Source organism: Eretmochelys imbricata, chromosome 8 (genome assembly GCF_965152235.1).
Source record: "Eretmochelys imbricata isolate rEreImb1 chromosome 8, rEreImb1.hap1, whole genome shotgun sequence".
NCBI lineage: Eukaryota > Metazoa > Chordata > Testudines > Cheloniidae > Eretmochelys > Eretmochelys imbricata.
This window is the reverse complement of record NC_135579.1, coordinates 92984124-93001286: the sequence shown is the minus strand read 5'-3', so window position 1 is coordinate 93001286 and position 17163 is coordinate 92984124. Positions and strand designations below refer to the sequence as shown.

General features: G+C 41.2%; 1 protein-coding gene across 9 annotated transcripts in view; it reads left to right on the top strand.

Annotated features, from left to right (window-relative positions):
• Positions 1 to 17163, top strand: part of FGGY (FGGY carbohydrate kinase domain containing) — a 261928-nt gene that overhangs the window by 188847 nt on the left and 55918 nt on the right. For all 9 annotated transcript variants that reach the window (XM_077823941.1, XM_077823939.1, XM_077823938.1 and 6 more), the window contains 2 exons: positions 12910 to 13017; positions 16831 to 16892. In XM_077823941.1, the coding sequence (XP_077680067.1) occupies positions 12910 to 13017; positions 16831 to 16892 (170 nt within the window). The remainder of the gene's footprint in view (positions 1 to 12909; positions 13018 to 16830; positions 16893 to 17163) is intronic.

Sequence of the window (17163 nt, the reverse complement as noted above, 5' to 3'; positions counted from 1 at the left end):
AGGAAAACTCCATTGACACATGGGCAGCAGGTTTACCACAAAGGACTTTTGTTCTCCATCCTGTCTCACGCAGCCCTTGATGAAGCAACAGTTGTTTATCTGAGTTTCTTCTTCCCTCTACAACTATGAGTCGGGGGTGGGGGAAGCACCAGTTGGGACAGAATTAATTAGGGAGAATGTACAATAGTTGTGTGAGCAAAGTACAGTGACGCATTAGCTGCTGCCCTTCTCTCCGTGTGCCTGAGAATCAGAGTTTACTCTGAGCTCATTGTTTATAACTGTGGGTTATAATCCTGAGGTCCTCTCTGTGTTTATGCAGTCACTAGGAGTTTGTATCAGTAAGTAAGGAGTAAGTAAACACTGAATAAAGCACTCGGTATTTTGCCCATTTAATTTTTCAAATAACAGCATGTTTAAAACAGTGTGAGATGGCACATCCTATGTACTGTAAATCCACTTCCAGTAACACCTAGGGAGTGCAGTTGAAGTTTCCTGTTACCAGTAGGTGAGATATTGCTGGTACTAGTGACATTCCCCATTACAGATAGAGGGAGTTCCAGCTCAAACCACGGACACCTTTCCTACTGGTAAAAAGGGAAAATAAATCTTTTGAACTGTACTCCACTGTACTGGGACGTTCATGCAGGCTGAAGAAAATAAACCAGCCCCAATTTTGAGAGATTTTCTTCATATGTTTCCCATTGATTTCAGTTAGAGTTATGGGTGCTCAGCCCCTCACAGGATTAGGCCATTATAAAGAATCACATGAGTCACAGTGTTGAGACAAGGGAAGTGTTTATTTTACTGTTGTAACTTTTTGCATTTCTTTTTCCTTCTGGGAGCTAAATGTTCAGGGCACTTTATCCAGCAGCTAAACTCCAGTTCATGCAGGAGTTTCAACACTCTTTGAGCGTCTATCTGATCTGACGATTTGTCTGAGTAAGGACCTCAGGCGTTGGCCCTAACTAGAGGAACTATAAAGACATTTGGTAGCAGAAGGCCAGCTTCTATGGCATAACCTTCAGGAAGGGATATGGAACAGGATAGCCCAACAAGGCTCAGAGCCTGCGTTGACAGACTTGGGCTTACAGGGCTTGCTCTGTGGCACTAGAAATAATGATATAGACATTGCAGCTCAGGCTGGAGCTTGGGCTCTGAAGCCCATCCTGCCCCCTAGGCTTCAAAGGCCGAGCTCCAGCCTGAGCCATAATGTCTACGCAGCTGTAGTGTGAGCCCAAGTCTGCCAACCTGGGCTCTGACTCTTGCAGCTGCAGGCTGCCACTTGCTGGGTAGACGAACCTATGGAGGCTCTGTGTTGGCTCTGGCCCCTGGCATCGCACCCCAGCTTTTAGGCAATACATCTCCATTGCAGCCATGCTGACCAGGACTGTTCCCATTTGGGGCTGCACCAGAACCCTAGATGGAGAGGGGTCTGTGGAAACGATGAGATAACTTAGGGTTCTGCTTACTTCTTTGTTCCTCACTCCAGCCACACAGATTTCCCAATGTGTACAAGATGCACACACTGAAGCCCAGCCATTCAGCCTCTACTCCTCCCTTATCCCTAGACCAAAAGAAAGGCTTCCGTGAGGTCTAGAAGGGGTATGGTGCTGCTGATAGTCTGCTCTTTGGTTGTGTCTACATTGCGCACACAAAAAGTGTGATCTTAACTCACTTTAGCTAAACTTCATTAGTTAATTCTGTTTAAAATAGCAGTGAAGATACAGTATCATGGCTTTTAATTTGGGTTAGCAGCTCAAATACAACCTCAGGATGCCGTATAGCTTTTAACTTGAGCTGCAAACAACTTAAAAGCCGTGGTACCATGTTGTTATGGCTATTTTAACCTGAATGAAGAACATACCTATTTTTTTCAATGTAGACATAACCTGTGTATGGTTCTAGGAGTTACAATCTGAGGTAAAAAGTTTAGAGTTAAAAGTACATACCCCAATGTTCTTTTGAGACACTGCCGTTGTTATGCATTTGAATTTAAGTCAGTATTATAGTAAGTTTCATTCTTTTTTTCTGATACTCAGATTCCCTACCTGATTTTCAGGTTTGAATTTTTTGCCTTTTTTAGTTGGTTGGAAATGTTAAGAGGAATTCGTCCATGTTTATGACGATCTCCCGGGAATTTAACTGATCATAGCCATGAAATGTGCCGTTTTTAAGATTATACTTTAACTTCAGGACACATTAGTGTCTGTCTAAGGGTTACAATCTTCATAAAGAACAGTATTTTTGTGACAGTGGAAAAGGAGTAAAAATAATGGGGTGATACAAATTGGTGTGTAGTTCTGTTGAGGCCCAATATCCCCACTGAGCTATTGCAATGAGTGGCAGGGGTGGGAGTTATCTCTTGTGAGTCACTAAGCAGTATTGCTTTAGAATGGTACGAAATAGCATTTCAGCTGAGGACACCACTAGGCTCTTAGAAGCTATCATGTAACCAGACAACCTTTCAGTCCATTTATCAAAGCACTCGTAGTTCCCATTTCAAGGCAGGCGACACAGTAAATATGATTAAAAAAAAAGGTTAATTTGTATCCAGACATTTCATTAAATAAAACGATAAAATAAATCAATGCCCTACTGCGGGTGCTTAAGTGCTTAGCAAAAAGCTTCTGAATCCATTAGGAATTTACTATTTTTTTACTCAAAAAACAATTTAACAGATTAAAACTTTTTTCTTTTTTTGGCCAATTGCCATAAGAAGCCTTGGCCTTTGGGAATAAAAAGAAAATAATTGTATGCCATGGTGTACCTGGTGTATTCCTGCCCACACCCATGCGCAAGATGGATTTAACATTCAGGCAACATTGAAAAGAGGCCAGAGTAGAAGTGTAGGAAACAGGCATAATGGAACCAGGCAAAAGTTAGTTGGTTGTAATATTTTAAATATCTGACAAGTCTCTCACATGTAGGCTGGAAAATGCAATAGTCAGGAAGCTATCATTACAGAGTAACAATGAAAAATAAGCAAATACAATTAAAGTATTTATATATATATTACTCTGTTAAATAACACTGACTTGTTTAAATTACTGTGTGTAGTTTTTAAATAATGGGTAGATCATTAGCAAGTAATTCACTCTTGAGACATGCTGGTCACCAGTATAATGCAGGGCTGTCCATCTCAGGTGACAGAAAATCTCTCTCCAGGAGTGATATTGTGCGGCACCGGGCACCCACGCCTCACACTCTGCTGGAGAAACTGGAGTTGGCCAATGTAGTCTGAAAAGTCGGCAGAGCTGGCCTAAGAGAGGCATGGCCAAGTCACCAAGGAATACAGTGATGTACTATATCCCCAAAGCAGCCTCTGCCAGATGGGCTCCCCTGACTGCAACTGAAAGCTGTCCTTCCCTGGCAGAACTCCTGGCTGGATGGCTGCACAAACACTGCCTGTCACCTCCCACATTGCCCTCTATTGGTACAGGGGAATACCAGGCCTGATATATCTTGCATTGAATCATATAGTTAAATTTAAATTAAATAAAGGGGGCGCTTTACCGCTCAACTTTATCCTTTTATTTTTCTGTATTCAAAATGTTCAGCATGAAGATGTAGTTGAGCTGTTTTTAAAATGTCAACAGCTAGGTTCCCTTTAAAAAAAACCCCAAAACCTGGCTTATTAAGTCCTTGATTACATATTTAATGTAGTAAATATTTACTGTGGTTGCAGCTAAATGAAATGTTCCCAGGGTGGCTGTGGTTGTACACCATGGAGCTGTGTACTCAGGGATCCTTTTGGTAGATTCACAATTTCCTAATTTTTGAAAGCCTAGATTAAATGGCTGGTGCTGCACTCTTCATTTAGGCAAAACTCCTACTGCAGGAGTCATGTCCTCCAGTATTCTCTTGCTCCTCTACATTCAGGAATGTAAGAACAGAAGCATTCAAGGCAGACAAATTCCACCCTTTTTCTATGTCCAGGCACTGTCTGTTCCTGACTTGAAAAGGTGCCTTTTTCAGCTGTACAGACAATCAGTGGCACTTCTAATTATAGAGTCTCAAACAGTAGGGACAACATTTTCAGACTCAGGTTCCTAAAGTTAGGCACCTTAATCCATATTTGGGCTCCAGAGTAGCTGGGTTGGGGTTCTGAAATGCTGACTCTGGATGTTAATGGTAACTAGGGGTTCTTGGCATCTCTGAAAATCAGACCAATCACTTAAGTGTGTAGATCTGCAGTCTGCCCAGATCCATGGCAGGTTTCAATCAGTTTATGTACACGCCAGCTGAAACTCTGGCTCCCAAGTTTGAAAATATTGGCCTAGACTGATTTTCCTCTGCATCCCTTCCCCCACTTAAAAATACAGTCGAAGTAAAGATAGACATACCTTCCATTAGGTAAATCTTATGCTTTGTTAATATTTTAATCATGATCATATAATCAGTGTTAAAATACCTTTCCTTATTTTGTTTTTAATGAACATAGTGGAAATGTTTAATAATTTTGATAAACTTTTCTTTGAATTAACTCGTTAGATATAAGGCCAAACTGTACAGCACATTATGCCATTTCATAATAATTCACCTGAAACACATGCAGAGCTGAGACAATCAAGAATGTTGTTACTTTCTTAGGCATTAATCATACACTCTGTTTAGGATTATTGCTGGAAGAGCAGTTAATGCTTCATAGCAAACTTAGAAAATTAGAAATAGTTCTGCATACATGTCATTTATTTTTTGTTTCTGTTCCTGTAAGTGCTGGCATTCAGGATATTTACAAACAGGAACCTTTAAGAGCTCATCTACTTGTGCCTGACAGTTCTCTCTCTGTGAGATTATAATTAGAGGAGAGTCTGAATTGGAACACTAGATCCAAGCCTCAGATATGGGGAATCTTTAGATTCCAATCTTACTCCTGATCCAAGTGTCACGAGGCCAGTCTATCCCCAATTCTTATAATTGCCATAGCAACAAGTTTTGTTGTCTCAGAGGATTTGGGGAATAATAACAGCATCAGAGGAACAGTCAAAGTTCCTGTTTTCATACAAATGTCTTTAGGCCAAATCCTGAGGTCCTTACTCTATTTTTACTCTTTCCTAATTCAAGCAGTTCCCATTGACTTCCTTGACCTGAGTGGGGCTACTCGTTTATAGTTACTCACAAGCACAAATGTTTGCAGGCTTGGTTCCAGTATCATTACAATGCAGCTCAGTTGCTGTGGATAGCCATAGAATGGTGTGTGATTTCACATCACAAAAACTGTACAGCTATGTAACAAACCAACGATTGCCACAGAGCCTATGCTTTATGGAGAATATAATCAAACAAAAATATAAGTGCTGTACACATCACAGGATTTGCAATATTGAAAATATACACACCTGTAACAAAGATTGCAGTGAACGTTTTCCCTTTCTTTCGAGTACACGTCTGAGCTGCCATATGTTAATTAATTTTTTTTTAATCTTTTGCATCAGGCTGCAACTTGAATTCCATTACATTTTATTGTAGAAATTATTGATGTGATGTAAAAAATTTTGCAAGGTTAGTTTAGTTTTCTTTAACTTGGCCTTGGGGAATTGCCTCTAGGATTGAAAGGTAGTTCAGTTTTTGTGCCCATTTAGCTGTTGGCCTCTCTTTGGCAACTGCAGAGTGGACATCTGGGAACTAGACTGAGTCCACCAAAATTAATATAGGCCATTGAAAAGTCACCAAATCGTAATATTCAATAGCTAATAACATGAGTGGGATTCAAACCAGAGACCTAGAGATGAAAGGCTCTGTGTTCCCTCTGAATTCTCTCTCTCACACTTTTTTTTTTTTAAATGATCTTCATTCTCTGTCATGGAGGTGTGTTCACTTGGCTAGGAGCAGCAAAACAATAGAATGATTACTAAAATAAGATCATACCCATCAGTATTAAAGCCTTGGGTTGAATGAATATTAATATTCTCAACCTATAGTAAGGCATAGATTTGAAAGTTAGAAGACAACACACTAGTTAATGCATGTAGCTGACTTGTCAAAGATCAAAGACCAGAAGTATAGACAGCATATATTACTTGGTGATTGATACAGCACTGTTTTTTCTGTCCACTCTCACTAAATATCTTGGATCTTGTTCCTTATGTACCTTACCCTAACAACAGCAGCTATTATTCTGTACCACCATCTGTAAAAGCTGATAGATGAAAAAATTTCAAACAGGCTTTATGACCTAGCTCCTCATTAACAAGTGTTCATGTCGCCAAATGCTCTGACAGTATATTGCGGGCTCAATATTCTGCTGTCATGTACACTGATGTAAATCAAGAGTAGTTCCATGGAAATCAATGACATTACACCATTGTAAAACTATTGTGAACGAGAGGAGAATCCGACCCTGATACTGTAACTCTGCCAGCTTGTCACAGAGGCCCCGTTCGGATGGAGTGGTGAAAATGGAAAAGGATACACATACTGCAGTGTACCTTATTAATACAAAGATTTACTTCTCAGCCGATAGCCAACTTCTCAGATAGAGTCATGGAATGAATTCATGTAAGGTTATACCATCAACACATGGAGTCAACTAAAAAGGAAAGTTCTGCGGGAATTCATGCTTCTATAAAACGGCTCTCACCTGTTTTATTTTTTCATGTCTCTAATTACAGAGACATTTACATAAAACTGAGAAGGAAACATCTGTGCATGCCTGGTCAATTATGGCTGTTCTGGCAAAACAATACCAGTTAAGCAATATAGATTTTGAGTTTACCTTGTGATTTCATTTTATGGATGGGGTATAGGCTAAAATGATTCTGTGCTCTAGAGGTCTGTGTTCTGCTCCATTCATTGTCTGTACCAAATGTCAGTGTTGAAAACTTACATGATCTTAATTTGGATTAAAGACAATGACACCACTGATTCACTTACATTTATTTCAAGTTAGCTTTTAACGATAATTGTGAGTAATTTGTTTCTTCCACATATACTTTTGCAATTGAGTTTTGGAATTTTTTTAAGCCATGTTTTTTATAAATCTCATGCCAGTGCTGTTTAAACTGGTCCTTTGGTACCATAGCATAATTCTACATAGCATCATATGTTTTATAGCCTTTTTATATTTTTGTGCATTGCCAGATGTGCTCCTCACGCCTTCTGATCCCAGATAGTTTGACATTGATTTTCCTAGTGCACGTCAGGGTTGAAATCAGGTCTGTATCTCATCCAAATGATCTATTCATAACAAAAAGTGCCTTCTGGCAGTTGTACCACAGCTGAATACTGTTAAACTGAATTCATCATTTCAGTTGTTTCTGATTTCTCTATAATGTTTACATATCTTACATATTAGTATAAGCTTGTATAGAGTACAAACTGAGGTTAAACCTTCCCAGACAAAACTTTTTCTTTATCCTCTCTGCTAGAAAATGCAGAACTTCTCTTTCACCTGAAGAGTAGAAATATAGAATCATAGAAGCGTAGGACTAGAGGTCATCTAGTCCAGTCCTGTGCACTCATGGAAGGACTAAGTATTATCTAGACAGTCCCTGACAGGTGTTTGTCTAACCTGCTCTTAAAAATATTCAATGACGGAGATTCCCCAACATCCCTAGGCAATTTATTCCAGTACGTAACCATGCCGACAGGAAGTTTTTCCTCATGTCCAGCCTAAACTGTCCTTGCTGCAATTTAAGCCCATTGCTTCATGTCCTATCCTCAGAGGTTAAGAGAAACAATTTTTCTCCCTCCTCCTTGTAACAACCTTTTATGTACTTGAAAATTGTTATCATGTTTCCTCTCAGTCTTCTCTTGTCCAGACTAAACAAATGCAATTTTTTAAGTCTTCCCACATAGATCATGTTTTCTAGACCTTTAATCATTTATGTTGCTCTTCTCTGGACTTTCTCCAAATCTTTCCTGAAATGTGGCGCCTAGAACTGGACACAATACTCCAGTTGAGGCCTAATTAGCGCGGAGTAGAACAGAAGAATTACTTCTTATGTCTTGCTTACAACACTCCCAGAATGGTGGTGTTGTTTTTTGTAACAGTGTTATATTGTTGACTCATATTTAGCTTGTGATCCACTATGACCAACCTCCCCCCCCGCCACCCCACCGATCCCTTTCTACAGTACTCCTTCCTAGGCAGTCATTTCCCATATTCAGGGGACACCATCACAGGGCCTAATAACATCAGCCACACTATCAGAGGCTCGTTCACCTGCACATCCACCAATGTGATATATGCCATCATGTGCCAGCAATGCCCCTCTGCCATGTACATTGGTCAAACTGGACAGTCTCTACGTAAAAGAATAAATGGACACAAATCAGATGTCAAGAATTATAACATTCATAAACCAGTCGGAGAACACTTCAATCTCTCTGGTCACGCGATCACAGACATGAAAGTTGCGATATTACAACAGAAAAACTTAAAAACCAGACTCCAGCGAGAGACTGTTGAATTGGAATTCATTTGCAAATTGGATACAATTAACTTAGGCTTGAATAGAGACTGGGAGTGGCTAAGTCATTATGCAAGGTAACCTATTTCCCCTTGTTTTTTCCTACCCCTCCCCCCCCAGACGTTCTTGTTAAACCCTGGATTTGTGCTGGAAATGGCCCACCTTGATTATCATACACATTGTAAGGAGAGTGATCACTAGATAAGCTATTACCAGCAGGAGAGTGGGGTGGGGGGAGAGAAAATCTTTTGTAGTGGTAAACACCCATTTTTTCATGGTTTGTGGGTATAAAAAGATCTTCTGTACTTTCCACAGTATGCATCCGATGAAGTGAGCTGTAGCTCACGAAAGCTTATGCTCAAATAAATTGGTTAGTCTCTAAGGTGCCACAAGTACTCCTTTTCTTTTTGCGAATACAGACTAACACGGCTGTTACTCTGAAACATTTCCCATTTTGTAGGTATGCAACTGAGTGTTCCTTCCTAAGTGGGGTACTTTGCATTTGTCCTTATTGAATATCATCCTATTTATTTCAGACTATTTCTTCAGTTTGTCCAGATCAAAATCTAGGAGATATTTTAAATGTTCCAAAACATTTTTGATAAATGGGTGGGCATGTGCTTTTTGGGAAGACATGGAAAAGGCAGCAGCTTCCTCCATAAAAAAAATTCTGCTATCCCAACTAAAATACTATGTGGCAGAAATTGTTCTCTAAAAGCAGCAGAGAACGTCTGTAAGTAACCATCACAGAGAGAGGGCAATATTTTCTCTGAATATGTTTAATCCACTTAAATGAGTATAGATTTGGGCTGTGCTTCCTCATATTAGAATTCACCATGTGAATAGGTCCAAATGTGTCTCACGCCCCCCCCCCCCAAGTACTTGTGGCAGTAAATATTATGCAGTGGCCTGGGAGCCAGGAACCACATGGGTGTTAATCGTGGCTCAGACAGGGATTCTCTCTGTAACTGTGGGCAAGTCATTTAACTTCCATGTGTGTCAGTCTCACGCTTTGGTTATCAAAATGAGGTTAATTAATTATATTAACCTATCTGATCAGGGAGGTAAAACTGGCCAAAGGAGGTGGTGACAGTGTTATAAGTAATAAATCAAATAATGTTTGTAAAGTGCCTTAAAGACAAAAAAACACTATCTGAATGCTAAGTCTTATTATACAGAGTAACAATTTTGGTTAGATATGAAGCAGAAAATCTGGGTCTCCCTCCTCATACCCATTTCAGCTTTCAAGACCAGAATGGTGACCTCTCCTATTCACATTAGAAATAAAAATCACCTATTCATAAATCCAAAATGGCTGTTTCTGCCCTGTGAAGGCTATGGATTTTCCCAAGCTTCAGCAAGACAAGTAATGGCACTAGTAATGATCTATCCATGCCAGCACATGGGTGTGTTGAAAGTCAATACACAGGTTAATTTGGAAAGGATATGACATTAGTGTAGGGGGAGGGGGGAAATTCTCTATTTGAATATAAAAAACTGTAAATATGGTGGAGCTGCAGCAAATTTTGCACCCTTTCCACTGTGTAGGCCCATTTACTCCAGTGGGATTGCATATGACGTAAATCGAGACAGAGTTTAGGCTTTTTATTATGAAAATACAGATGGCAGCTGCAGGCGTCACACATCCTCCAAATCTAATTCAGGGAAGGGAAATGCCAAGCTATTTTATTTATATTCTACATACAGGTGTGGAAGACGATTCATGCCACTGCTCTTCAAAGACTTTCTGTATCTGTTCTAGTGAGAGGAATCCTCTCAGCTTTCCTTTTCCACAGAGACCACTATCTTCAGTTATGCTCCTTAGCTGCCTACCCTGCCAAAGCTGAAAGTGTATGAAGTTGTTTGAGGTGGGGGAAGCAGCTGGAGGGAGAGAGAAATCTAATGATGCCGGGAACAGGGCAGATAATCCTCTGTATGATAACACAACATTCCTTGTCCCAGAGTAATTAAAAGGGAGAGGAAGGAGAAAGCTTCTCCCTGCAGTAGGGCGACCAGATGTCCCGATTTTATAGGGACAGTCCTGATTTTGGGGTCTTTTTCTTATATAGGCTCCTATTACCACCCTGCCCACATCCCCATTTTTCACACTTGCTGTCTGATCATCCTACCCTGCAGAAGAAATAAGAGTCAAGCCCCATTGGCTTTATTCACTAATGCATAGATATGTTACTGTCTCATTTTGTGCCATACATGTGTTGAAAGTTTGCTGGAATGTATACAGATGGTATTTTGGTAGGAAGATGATAGGAAAGTCTCAGTGCAACTAGATATGAGCCAGCACAGAAACATCCTGTCCTGGCAAATTCCTGTGGGTATTTTCCAAAATATAGAGCCTGGCTGCTGCCACTCAGAATCTCCTGCTTCCCAGCAGTACCAGCTCCAAGGGCAGTTCAGTCTTTTAATCAATCGGCTTCTTCTAGTCACTGCTGACAGAATATGGGACAGTTTTCGGAATACTGGGGTAGTACTTTAGGAAATATGGAAAAGAAAGAACAATGGAGCAAAAACAATGTTCCAACCTTCCTGTAATTCTGTAAACGTCTCATTTTCAGAGGGCCTTGTAATTTAGCATACTTAGTCTGTGCAGTCAATCTCTTATCCATAATGTGTAGGAGAGTATAGCTCAGTGGTCTGAGCCTCTGACTTAGATTAGCTAGCCTTTCTAGAATTGCAGGTTCTTCATCCTTTCAAGATAGGTAAATTGACTACCACAAAGTTTGGTGTGTTGAGACTATTTTGGATGAGACTTTAAAAATCCAAGTCCAGTCTGCTCTGCATGGTCCTTCTCCTCTTTAGAGATGCTGTGATGTCTTGAGTTAGAGTAGAGAACTGTGGGTCAGGACTCCAGTGCTTAACTACACTGATAGGAAGTTTTTCCTAATGTCCAGCCTAAACCACCCTTTCTGCAATTTAAGCCTGTTGCAGTATTTAAAAAAATTTAAAAAAACATACACCCTTCGCAATCTTTTTGGTGGACACATCTGCTTGATGTCCTGCATGGCTTGTTGAATTCAGGGGCAGGGCAGTCATTCTTCATGCTTTTTTTAATGAGATGTGGCTGCAGTTAGTTGTGCAAAAAGGTCATTCAGCACAAAAGATCTTTAACAAAAGTATTTCAAAACATCGAGGCGGATAGTGTGGGTACACTTGAGTAAGATTCTCTCACGCACAGTTGTGTTATTCCCCAGAGAAATCAGGGTTGGGGATTGCTGAGAAATATTTGGGAAGCCAATTTCTCTTCTTTGTTTTTCTTACTTAATTTCATGTTACTCTTGAGAATCATCTGTAATTTAAGATGACAGCTTGAGCAGACTATTGTTTGTGCAGAAACCTTTCTGCTGGTATATTTATTAAACATGTGATGTGCACATGCCAATAAGCTTTCTCTAGTGGGCGCTGCCTAAACTTTACCAAAATCTTCTTCTACTAAAGTTTTGAGCCCGCTCCCATTGAATTCAATGGGAATTCTGCATTGCATTTACTGGGAGCAAGACTGGGACTTGAAGTGAGCTGTAGCTCACGAAAGCTCATGCTCAAATAAATTGGTTAGTCTCTAAGGTGCCACAAGGACTCCTTTTCTTTTTGCGAATACAGACTAACACGGCTGTTACTCTGAAACCTTTATTTATTGTGTGTATGAACTATGTAAGTAGTGGAGGGTCATTCCCTATGGACCATGAAGTTCCACGTTGAATCTCAACTGTGAAAATTTACAGGATGCGCATGCTAGGACGGGCCAGTGAGATAGGTGACTAAAATTTAGAGTGGGTTTAATCAGTGATTAGTGTTTGACCACCATCTGGCACAGGGAACATCATCCAATTAAAAAGTTCATTGAAACTAGGGCGCTGTCAAGTGAATAAAAAATTAATTGTGATTAATTGCATGATTAAAAAAATTAATTGCACTGTTAAATAATGGAATACCATTCATTTAAATAGATATTTTCTACATTTTCAAATATATTGATTTCAGTTGCAACACAGAATACAAAGTGCACAGTGCTCACATTATATTTGCACTGTAAAAAAACAAGTAATGGTATTTTTCAATAACCTAAAAAAGTTTTGTAGTGCAATCTCTTTATCATGAAAGTTGAACTTACAAATGTAGAATTATGTAAAAAAACTGCATTCAAAAATAAAACAAAGTCCACTCAGTTCTACTTCAGCCAATCACTCAGACAAACAAGTGTGTTCACATTTGCAGGAGATAATGCTGCCTGCTTCTTGTTAACAGTATCGCCTGAAAGTGATAACAGGTGTTTGCATGGCACTGTTGTAGCCGGTGTCGCAAGATATTTATGTGCCAGGTGCACTAAAGATTCTTATGTCCCTTTGTGCTTTAACCACTATTTCAGAGGACTTCCATGAGCGTTTCCAGAATCAGCTCCTAATTGCCATTAAATGTTAGCCCTTGAAATACTGTGTCAAACAGAAGGCAACTAGAATAACTAGATTTACTGTTGTCTTTTCAGATAAGCGATGCTCCCATTTTTGTGCCTGGTGTTTGGGGTCCCTATTACTCAGCCATGGTGCCTGGATTCTGGTTGAACGAGGGAGGCCAAAGTGCTACAGGAAAACTGGTGAGTCTGCAAAGGCACAAATAGCTTCTTACTAAAATATAGTGACAGTTCCTCAGCTGGTGTCAATCAGCATAGCACCACTGAACTCAGCAGACCTCTTCCAATTTACACCACCTGAGAGGCGGGTCCCAAACACTGTAATATCATAGAAGCAAATGTGCTGCAAACAACACTACATGCTTGGCTGCTCGGGAATGGTAACTAAAGTCTGTTAAGAAGCTCCTAGCCCCACCACCCCACTGCAGGGCAGAAGCCCCAAGCTCCCCCAAACAGTCTGATAGGAAGAGAATGGGGAGGGCATGGAGGACTTAAAGAGATGTGCTTTAACTGTAAAAGAGCCACATGCCGCTCACAAGCCACAGTTTGCCCGTCCCTGCTATATTGTCATATAAATCTCTCCCTTGAGTGCAAGGAGTATGGCTAGATATACAGATACATAGTGTGATAAAGTTCCTCCTCTACCTTGTTGGGTCCTGCACTTTATGGCGGATTTGCTCACCTCAGAGGTTCATGGCAGCCCTCAGTTTGGCTGATTCTGCTAGAGCAGGGGTCTTAAACTCAAATGACCACAAGGGCCACATGAGGACTAGTACATTGGCCTGAGGGCCGCATCACTGACCTCTCCCCCGCTGCCCTGTCCCCACCCCCACTCCACCCCTTCCCTGTCCCCATTCCAACCCCTTCCCCAAAATCCCCACCCCAACTCTGCCCCCAGGGGCTGCAGGAGGGGTTCAGGGTGCAGCAGGGGGCTCAGGGCAGGGGGTCAGGATGCAGCAGGGGGCTCAGGGCAGGGGGTCAGGATGCAGCAGGGGGTTTGAGTGCAGGAGGGGGCTGGCTCTGGTCCAGCGCACACCAGGGGCAGGGCAGGCTACCTACCTGCCTGCCCTGCCTCCCCCCCCACTGCTCCAGGAAGCGGCCGGAACCTTGGGGGCAGGAGCCACAGAGGTGTGTGTGTTGCCCTGGCCATGCCTCCAGGCACCACCCCCGCAGCTCTCATTGGCTGTGAAGAGAGAACCGCAGCCAATAGGAGCTTCGGGGGAGGTGCCCTGGCCATGCCTCTAGGTAACACACAGACCCCCTATGCCCCTCCTCCCCCAGGTCCCGGCCACTTCCCAGAGCGGCACGGGGACAGGGTGGGCAGGCTCTGCCCTGCCCCCTGTGTGCACCGGGCCAGAGACACTCTAGGTAAACGCTGAGGGGGGCGGGAGGGCCACAAGGAGCTGGCAGGCCACAGAAAATAACCCCATGGGCCACATGTTTGAGACTCTTGTGCTAGAGACTCAAACCTGCCCTAGACTCAGCTAACCTCATCGCTGGCTAGCATAGGAGAAATGGAGAACAAGCTGCACAGTCTCTGCTGTCCCGTATGGGTTGGGGACAAGCCAGATCCCTTTCCAAATTAGACCTTCCCTTCTGGTGTTGCTCACAGACCAGGTCAACTCCTCCTGTGTTGAATCAGGACTTGGGGGGGACCCAGACCCATCCTCTACATGGGTTCCAGCCCAGTGGATAACAGCTGTCTACATCTCCTGTAACAGCTGCATGACAGCTAGAGCTACAACTTCCAGGGCTTCTCCCCCGTGACCTCCCCCCAGTACCTTCTTTATCATCACCACAGGATCTTCCTCCTGAAGCCTGATCAAGCTTGTACTCTTCAGTCCTCCCGCAGCATGCCTTCTCATTCCTTGCATACACCCCCACTAACTGAGGGGAGGTCCTTTTTAAACCAGGTGTCCTGATTAGTCTGCCTGCCATATTGATTCTAGTATGTTCTTAATTGGCGCCAGGTGTCTTAATTAGCCTGCCTGTCTTAATTGGTTCTAGCAGAGCCCCTGCGCTGGTCACTCAGGGAACAGAAAACTATTTATCCAGTGGCCAATATATGTGCCTTCTACCAGACTCCTGTACCCCACTGGTCTGGGTCTGTCACAACACGTATCAGTTTAATTTGTTAATAGATAAAAGGCTTGATCTTGCAAAGTTCCAAGTTTTCTCAGCTCCTAGTAGGCACTTGCTACTTCAGAGGATTGGGTCCTTGGAGGACTTTGGAAACAGATATTTTAGGTAGGGCCTATAGCAAACATTAGCAGTAACCTTTGGTATATTGGGGAACATGTATCTTTATCAAGATATTTATCAAATATTTCATGTGGTCTTTTTCAAATTATATGTCCATGTGTTTTGTGTATATATAGGGAGAGGAAGTATATATGTAAAATAAACACAAGGGTGGATGCTTGGTTGTGTTCATTATAATTATGCAAAGCAGTAGCCATCATAACATCCTGCTTTCACACACTTCTCACTTTCTGAGGAAAAAGTCATATTTTGGGGTTATGTTTTTATTAGTTGATCTCTGGATGAAAAAGAAATTTTTTTTTTGCAAAGTTTGAACAGAGTCACTTGAACCCATTGAGAGTTAAGCCAAAGTGAAATAAAGATCCCATTCCCTTTAAAAAGTTCTAATGACACTTTTCTATATGAGGCTACCATAAAACCTGCCAAAGTTTGAAATTTGTAAATAGGCCTGGAGACTCTGCTTGTCCTGGTGAAAAAATATGTTTTTAAAAAGGAATTTCTAAGCCTTTGAACTGCATTTTCAGAATAAATAGGGAAAAAACAGGAGAAAATATTGTATTATGTTCTGTTGCATTAACCGAGAAATAAGATGCAATCACATAATTTTGCATATCCACAAGGGAGCACGGGTAAGTTTACGCAACCAGCCTTAACTTCGGCATTTCTTGATTTCCGAGCTTTTAAATATGCAAACCTTATCATTGCATTAATAGAGATTTTTTGTAAGTAAAATGTGTTCATACACCTACACACACACACAAAGCACATAATCACATTTTATTTATTTAGATCCCATCAAACATATTCTGGGCAAATTTGCACAGTTCATAATGACCAGTGTCAGCCCTGAGTTGACTTGTTCTGATGTTAATATTTCAATCAGCCAATCTCAGTCCATCCCACAGCTTTGTTTCTAACACCATTTATATTTTCATAAATGGCTTTCTTTCATCTCCTACACAAACTCCAGAGGGAATCAAGATGTATTAAGTTCTTTTCCTGTATACAGATGTGTGTGCATAGTTAAAATAAATGTTATTATACTGTTAACAGCCAGCACCCAAACTAATGAATACTAATCAAAATTAAACACCTGTCCTGACTTGCTGCCAGCAGGTCTTGCCAAATCACTCACCTATATATTCATTACTCTGGGTAGCCATGGTTTTGCCTCATTACCTTTACGGATGCCATTGACAGGCATTATGGACTGGCCACAAAAGCTGCTAAATTACTATCTTGAAATTCCACACAGTCCTAAACAAGGCGTTGGTTTGTGTTATAACGCTAGACACCTTTCCCTAGAGGGTCCAATTCACATGTCAACTCTGTGTAGGGTAAGTCTTTTTTAACCTTGAGTTAATGGATTTTCATGGTGAAGAACAAATGTTCTTGTACTTGAATAAACACTTGTGGAGTCTCCACACTCGCCATTACAAATGTGTTGGCTACTTCAAGCTAACGGGCAATCAATTATTTGAGAAGATATAAGCTCATCATTCTGCTCATTTTTGGTATGTCATTGTTAAACTTTTTAAGCCAAATCCTGATCCCACTGAAATCAATGAGAGTTTTGCTATTGGTTTCAGTAGGACCAGGTTTTAGTACTTCATGAGTAAGCTGGAAGCTCTTTTGTCAATGTAGAATGACAAAGTTTCAATGTATTTTACCAGGAATTAATTTTAAAATTTAATTTATTTTAAGCTGGTTGTTTTTCTTTTTAATCTTTTTCAGATAGATCATGTAGTCCGAGGCCATGTTGCCTTTCCAGAGTTACAAGCAAAAGCGGCAGCCAGGTCACCACTCTTATTTCTTTATCAAAATATCGACCTTGTAAAGATCATTTTGACATGACATTGTACCTTCATCCCTATACTGCAACGTTCCCATTTCAGGATGTGGGGATCAGCCAAGCTCGCTGTGAACTCAGTCCCCTGAGTCTGAACTGATTGGAAGTATTTGCAAAGGCTTCTGTAATGATAATTCAGGGTTCAAAGCTTTAAAAACCTAAAATATTCACCCTTAGGTTCAAATACTTACCCAAATGGTATGGCTGGCCTGCTTTGC